The following is an 8,041-nucleotide window of genomic DNA, read 5'->3' on the forward strand; positions in this document are numbered from 1 at the left end:
TGTTTTCTTTTATTTTTATTTTTTTTTACGTCCTTAACTATCTGTAGTTGTTTGTATGAGCCAATGGTAGTTGGACTAGGCCTGCTATTTCCCTTCGCTGCAGACCTTGCTAATTTACGAAAAATTCTCCAAAAGGATCTGGTGTTTTTTGGGGACATTTTCCTTGGAGATTTTGGCAGAACAACCCAGGAGAATTATTAACAGATTCTCTTCCTTTTCTCTAAATAACGTTACGTAGATAGGGACAGAGGGGGAAAGGAGGAAAAGAATTTTATGGTACAAAACGAGAGAGAAGGAGAGAGAGAGAGAGAGAGGGAGAGAGAGAGAGAGAGAGAGAGAGAGAGAGAGAGAGAGAGAGAGAGAGAGAGAGAGAGAGAGAGAGAGAGAGAGAGAGAATGACAATGAAAATTATCATAAAAATAATGATGATAATTATCAATAATAATAATAATAATAATAATAATAATAACACTCATAAGAATCGTAATAATAATTAAAACACGTATCTGGACTTTCCTAAAATAATCCTAAGTTACTCTGCCTCAATAGTATACTTAATTAAAAGAGATAGACAGATAGAGAGAGAAAGGGGGGGGGGAACTCATCTATTGCACGGACCTAACACCCGTTTGAAAATACTCTGTGCATTTAAAGAATATAAACATAACCTCCTTGTGTTCTTAAGTGGGGAAACTGCCCTATACACCTCATGCACAGTAAAGCCTAAAGTTATTCTTAATTTGCGTTCTTTTTTGTGTCTTCTTCTTATAAAAGACCAAAAAAAAAAATATTACAACCTTAATTATTTACATAGTTTTTTTTTTTACTTTTTTTTAAATATTAAGTCTTAAAACGTTAACTCTGTGAGATACAGTTGCCAATCCTTCTTTTTTTGCATTTATTTCTTTTTGGTTCTTTTTTATTTTAGAGGATTCGAATGGGATGCTTAAGAGACGGACAATCTCCATTAGCAGTGAAGAGATCTTTTCTCCTATGTTAAGTAACGAAAAAATAATTGATTTTTTTTTTTTCTCTCTTTTATTTTTACATTCCCTCTGTCTTCGTATGTTCTTCTAAGTCCGATCTCGGGAGATTTCTTTAGCATCATTTGGGAGTAAGACAACTTATGTGAATGAAGAAGTAAAAATAAATATATAAATATGCAAGAAAGATTACGTTTCCTTTAATATATTCTGGAAATACAAGTGATGAAGCCAATCATCTGAACGAACAAAGAAATAAATCAGAAATAATAATAATAATAATAATAATAATAACAATAATAATAATAATAATGATGATAATAATAATAACAATAATAATAATAATAATAATAATAATAATAATAATAATAATAATAATAATAATAATAATAATAATAATAATAATAATAATAATAATAACAGTAATAATAATAATAATAATAATGATAATTTCTTTACTCAGTCGAAACGTCATTCAAAATTTACATTCTACTCCTAAACGACACGGCAGAAACCTCGATTCTCTCTCTTTACTCAAGAACCATAAAGAAGTCATAGCCACGGACCCGACCAAGGTTTCAAAACTACGCTCTAACTACATAAATTATGAAGACTCAGCTTTGGAAGGTACAGGTTTCGAGTATACGTAAGTGTATATATATTATATTATTCTTCTAAAAATTAAGAAAGTGAATTCGAAAAAAAAAAAAAATGGATGGACGCTGAAGAGTTGTTTTGGTGTGGGGGGAGGGGGAGGGGAGGAGGAGGAGGTGGAGGAGGAGGAGGTCGAGGAGGAGAAGGAGGAAGAGGAGGAGGAAGGAAGGGGGAGGGGGCGGAGGAGGAAAAGGAAGAAGAAAAAGAAGTGGTAGTAGTGGAAGAGAAGAAAATAGTAAGGATGGTAGAGGAAGAAGAGGAAAAGGAAGAGAAAGACGACGCGGTTTCGGAGGTAAAGGAGGAGTAGGAAGAAGAAAAAGATGGAGGGGTAGGAAGCGAGGAGAGGACGAGGGAAGAGGAAGAAAACGGCACAGAAAGAAAAGAGGAAGAAGGAGGAGGAAGAATAGAGGGATGGAGGCGGAGATGAATGAGGAAGGATGTAAGGTGCGGATGCTGAATGGGGTGGGGGTTGGTGGGGGGGGAGGTAGAGGAGATGGCAGATGAATATGGCGGATGAGCATGACGTTTTATAAATATGGATACATTTTAAAGGTGACTAAAAAAAGGACTACTCATCACGTCCACAACGAATGAGAGAGAGAATGAAATGATCAAGAATAATGAAATCTAAAAATCATGAGATGGAGATCCACTTTTTCTTTTTTCTTTTTTTTCTTCTTTTTACACAACCTTCGTTTTATTGTTATCATCATTTTTTATTTCTTTGGTCCCGTTCTATTCCCGTGAATACAAGCACAGGGACCCCATAAGGCCGAGCCAAGGTCTTTCTCGTACAGAGCCTTCCATAGATGAGCCTTTTTTTAATTGTTTTTTATTTTGTTTTTGTGTGTTTTTTGTTATTTTTTAGTTTACTTATTATCGTCGTCTTCTTGTTCCATTACCCGTCTTTCAACATGCAACACACGTTCAGCAGAATAGCATTATATGGGCAACATTTCGTTTGTTTGTGGTGGCGGATCAACGTACGTACCCCCAGATGAAATCAATATATTCCCGAAAAAAAGGAGAGATAGAGAAAATATATGACTTCAGAGAGTAAGTAAATAAATAGAAAATGGAAATCAAAACTAAAGAAAACAAATCTAAGAAAAATAAATTATATATATATAAAAGAGAGAGAGAAAATTTACGAAGTATTTATTGAGCATAAGATGTGGATACTTTGTGATATGGACTGGTTTCAGGTTGTTATCTATTCATACTTATTTCTCGCGTGTTTTCTTATGTTTTTGCCCATACAACTATTCCTTCCGGAGAGCGACCATCTGGTAAGGGGGGGTTTGAGGGACCATCTCTGTAAGCGGACCATCTGCGAACATGGAACCATCTTTGAACGAGGAAGGGGAAAAGACTCCAAAGGGTACACTGACTGAACGCTTATGTCCCGCAAGGGCGTGATTGGACGTCGAAGGGAACGGTCAGTGGGTGCACCTTGAAGACCCCTTCCTCTTAGGTAGAATAATCATATGAAGGACCAGTTGCATCAAGGAGAACTTGACCATTGATAAAAAAAAGGAAAAAATAAAAAAAGATGGCTCAGCTATATACGAAAGGGATCCCTCTCTCCTTGGGGGAAACCATCTCTATTGTCGAACCATCTTTTGGACAGAACCATCTACATAGCTGGTCCTCTGTGTACAGAGATCACTTCGGAAGAGATACCATTACTGCTGATCACTTCTGATTATCCTTTGTAACCTGTGTGGTATACTAGTAGTACTCAATAACACCTAGTTTAGTTTCGCCTCCCGCTACAATCTAGCATATATTATATATACTGGGTTTTTCCTAGTGGGAAACATCAATTTTGTATCGAAACTCTTATTTTATACAATACCAGAGTAGGAGAAGCAACTGGAAACATTAGATCAGGTTTAAACAGCTAGACTCTCCTGTGTGGTTTTAGTTTTGGTTGGCGAGGGGGGGACTGGCGCCTGACATGGTTGTTGGGGACTCGGGGGGTTGGGGGTCAAGGTAGCTTGTCAAGTGATGGATGACATGACAGATGACAGAAAACGGCTACTCATCTGGTTCTTGGAATGATTGTAGTCTTCGCTGTTGACGTATTGTCGCTAGGTGGCAACGTAGCTTTGGGAACTTTTTTTTTTTTTTTTTTTTAGTTTTTCTTTTTTCTTTACGTTACTGCTAATGCATAAAGCTTACACCAATAGGAGACTGCCACGTCACTGCTTCACCCGGCTCCCGAAGCCCCTATGTGGTACTGGCACTGGTAGGCTGTTTCCCGGCTTGAACACCAATAATACACAGAATACACTTTACACTATGGCGCCTTCGTTGACGTCATCCTGGCTTATACATGTAGTCACTGGTATATTCAAAACACTTGCCAATATTTTTTTTTCTTTTTTGGAGATGCACTGTACATACGGAGCACATACACGTAGACTATGTAAAATAGCACTTAATTATCCAGTATAAAATGGGTCACACACTCTGCACTGGCACTTTTGCACACCCTAGGTCAATATTTGGCAACCGACCCGCAGCTCGGAGGTCACTGGGTGGGGGAGGTGGGGGTAGGGGTCTCTGAGAGGGAGTTGCCGTTCTCCACTCCTTTGGTTTTGTTCTCCTTCTTCCACTTCATCCGGCGGTTTTGGAACCAGATTTTAATCTGCCGTTCGGTGAGGCAGAGGGCGTGGGCGATCTCTATCCTCCGTCGGCGCGTCAGGTAGCGGTTGAAGTGGAACTCCTTCTCCAGCTCAAGGGTCTGGTACCGCGTGTAGGTCTGTCGTCCACGCTTCCTCTCTGCAACAAGGGGGGGAATTGGACTGTTAAATTCTTGTACTCCGCAAATCAACAGATCAGTGTAAACTATTATATTCTTGAGCTTCGTAAAACAGTAAAGAAAGGTCAAATATGACTATTTTTTATAGTGTAACACAGTAAACACATTAGATAAGCCTGTTATATGCTTCAAAATTGCAATTAAATGAAGTACTTTAGAAAAAAAGAATTGAGTTGTTAAACGTGGTATAATATAGCAAAAAGCATCAATTGATATTTCACGGGAAACTAAATTGTTCCTCCATTTATTAAGATAAAATAATAACAACTACTTATAACTATCTTAACAGTATGGAATTAAAGCTCAAGACACTTAAAAGAGGTGTCCATGAATGCTCGTCACTTGTGGTCCTTGTGCACAGAATCACACACAATATAAACAGATACACACGTTTCTTTATTCAGTCTTCACCTCCCGTGTTAGTTCTGCAGTACAAATACAAGGCAACCAAGCAAAAAAAAAAAAAAAGTAAGAGAGAGAGAGAGAGAGAGAGAGAGAGAGAGGGAGAGAGAGAGAGAGAGAGAGAGAGAGAGAGAGAGAGAGAGAGAGAGAGTTAAAGAGAGCAAGAGAGAGAGAGAATCAAGGAAAAAAAAGTTGATGTACATGTACATACAACCCATGTTTATCCACTTAAAGATGACACATGCCTCATATTTACGAACATAAATACGAGAGCGTAAAGTGAGTAGCAATAGACATGGAAAAAAGACATGGATACACATCACCCCTCCCCCTTCCCCCCCCTCCTCTTTAAATTCCCAAAGGGTTTATGAGCCCTTTAACCCTCTCGAGTAACAGCTACTACTTGACATGTCCGTCTGTCAAGGAAATGTCACTTGAGCGACACGATTCCGGGAAGAGAGCGGGTGAGCAGGGAGGGGCGGCGAATGCACCTAAAGATGACAGTCCCTTTTTAATACTGCAATAGACGTTTTTTTTTTTTCTTTCTTTCTTTTTTCAGTCACGCTCTTACACAGCGATGAGAATATATATTTAGATTGATAGATAGATAGATATAAATACAGGAAAATTGATATAGACATACTGATAGAGACATACATACAAACATAGGAATTTTATTTATATGTGTGTGTGTGTGTGTGTGTGTGTGTGTGTGTGTGTGTGTGTGTGTGTGTGTGTGTGTGTGTGTGTGTGTGTGTGTGTGTGTGTGTGTGTGTGCGTGTGTGCCTATATATATATATACATACATATATATATATATATATATATATATATATATATATATATATATATATATATAGATAGATAGATAGATAGATAGATAGATAGATAGATAGATAGATAGATAGATAGATTGATAGATATATAATACACACATATAAAATCTCTCACACACACATAAACACACACAGCAATTCATTGAATGAATACATCAGAAACGCAAATCATGTTAAAACGTTGACTCATAAAAGAAGTTGATGGAGATTAAACGCGTGTGATGCGATGGACGTTATGACGTAATGGCGTCAGACAAATGCAAAGATAGAGCCAATGTTTATCGCAGTAGACGTCGCTCACTCACGTTCACACTTCCATAATTGGCTTCTCTCGCTCTCTCTCTCTCTCTCTCGCTCTCTCTCTCGCTCCCTCTCTCTCTCTCTCACTCTCTCTCTCTCGCTCCCTCTCTCTCTCTCACTCTCTCTCTCTCGCTCGCTTGCTCTCTCTCTCTCTCTCTCTCTCTCTCTCTCTCATTCATTCATTTGTAACTGTTGGAAAAAATCATTATTACCTTGACAGATAAATTATTATCATTTTCTCAATTCTCATAATTTTGTGAACGACTTCCGCGTGTCCATTGCCTTATATATGTATAATTGAATATTTATTTATAGATAATATTCAGAAAAGATAAATTACAGTGAATCTCTCTCTCTCTCTCTCCCTCTCTCTCTCTCTCTCTCTCTCTCTCTCTCTCTCTCTCTCTCTCTCTCTCTCTCTCTCTCTCTCTCTCTCTCTCTCTCTCTCTCTCTCTCTCTCTCTCTCAAGAAGTTTATGCAATTTCCTTTGCAACATCACTGCCTTCCGCCTTGAAGAGAGAACCAAATGCTAAGATACTAACAACTCATTAAAGTGTTTGCGTCTGTGTAAGTTTAAAACTTCCTTGACGATGTGATGATAATTTTTATTTTCTGTTTTAACAATCTAGGCCCAATTGTACGAAAGAAGGAGGGATGGGAAGAAGAAAGGAGAGATGGAAGGAAAGAAGGAAGGAGAGGTGGAAGGGGAGAAGGAAGGAGAGGTGGAAGGAAAGAAGGAAGGAGAGGTGGAAGGAAAGAAGGAAGGAGAGATGGAAGGAAAGAAGGAAGGAGAGATGGAGGGAAAGAAGGAAGGAGAGATGGAAGGAAAGAAGGAAGGAGAAGTGGGAGGGAAGGAAAGGAGAGGTGGAAGGGAAGAAGGAAGGAGAGATGGAAGGGAAGAAGGAAGGAGAGATGGAAGGGAAGAAGGAAGGAGAGATGGAGGGAAAGAAGGAAGGAGAGGTGGGAGGGAAGAAAGAAGGAAGGAGAGACGGAAGGAAAGAAAGAAGGATGGAAGGAAATAAAACGAGGAAAGGAAAGGACAGACAGAAGGATGGCTGGAAATATGGAAGGGACGAAGGAAGAAGAGAGAGATAAACTAAAGAAAAAAGGAAAGAAAGATGAACGAAAGAAAGGAAGAAAATAAAACAAGGATGAGAGAGAGAAAGCAGGATATGAAGAGGGAGAATAGAAGAAAAAAACGAAAGACAGACGAAAAAATGAAAACTAAGAGGGAGAAAAGAAAAACATACGATAAAAGAAAGATAAAGAAAAGGAAACGAAAGAAAGGAGGAAGAGAAAAGAATGATGGAAGGAATAAAACAGACCATGAAGGAGGGAAACAGAAGAAGAAATAGAAAAAAAGAAAGACAAACAAAAGAAGGGAGGAAAAAAAAAAAGAGATAATAAATAATAATAATAAATTAGAAAAATAAAATCGCAAGAATAAACAAAAAGAAAAGAAAAGAAAAAAAAGAAACAAACAAAAAATGAAAAAAAAAACGAATAAAAAAAAAAAAAAAATCAAAACAACCAAAAGTTCCCAAAGACGTTTCCATCATCTTCAGGAAATCACGTAAAAAAAAAAAAAAAAAAAAAAAAAAAAAAAAAAACTCGACCAGTTGCCCCCCCGCCCCCCGCCAGACCTCACCGCACGAAGGGTTGTGGTCGACGGAACCTCAGAAAACCTCATGCGGAAAGCAGAAGAGAGAAGGAAAAGGTATTTATCATTGTTTATCATTGTCTACATTTCGACAGGGGGAGTTTCCTATGTTGGGGCGAAGGAGGTGAGGGAGAGTGGTATGTTGGGGTGGTGGGGGAGGGGGAGGGTAGGGTTAGGGAGGAGAAGGGGGAGGGTAGGGTAGGGTTGGGGAAGGGTTGGGTAAGGGGGGGAGGAAAGGGGAAGGGTTGGGTAGGGTGGGGAGGGGTTGGGTAGGGTGGGGAGGGGATGGGTATGTTGGGGAGGGAAAGGGTATGTTGGGGTGGGGAATATGGTGAGGATGGAAAGGGTATGGTTGGGAGGAGAATGGTTTGTAGGGGAG

General features: G+C 38.9%; 1 protein-coding gene across 2 annotated transcripts in view; it reads right to left on the minus strand.

Annotated features, from left to right (window-relative positions):
• Positions 1-2,278: 2,278 nt before the first annotated feature.
• The window catches only part of LOC119596389 (homeobox protein Hox-A6-like), a 68,534-nt gene continuing 62,771 nt past the window's right edge, over positions 2,279-8,041 (minus strand). For both annotated transcript variants that reach the window (XM_037945604.1, XM_037945603.1), the window contains one exon: positions 2,279-4,424. In XM_037945604.1, coding sequence (XP_037801532.1) covers positions 4,174-4,424 — 251 coding nt within the window. In that variant the 3' untranslated portion in view covers positions 2,279-4,173. The remainder of the gene's footprint in view (positions 4,425-8,041) is intronic.

The sequence above is a fragment of the Penaeus monodon genome, chromosome 37 (genome assembly GCF_015228065.2).
Source record: "Penaeus monodon isolate SGIC_2016 chromosome 37, NSTDA_Pmon_1, whole genome shotgun sequence".
Lineage (NCBI taxonomy): Eukaryota > Metazoa > Arthropoda > Malacostraca > Decapoda > Penaeidae > Penaeus > Penaeus monodon.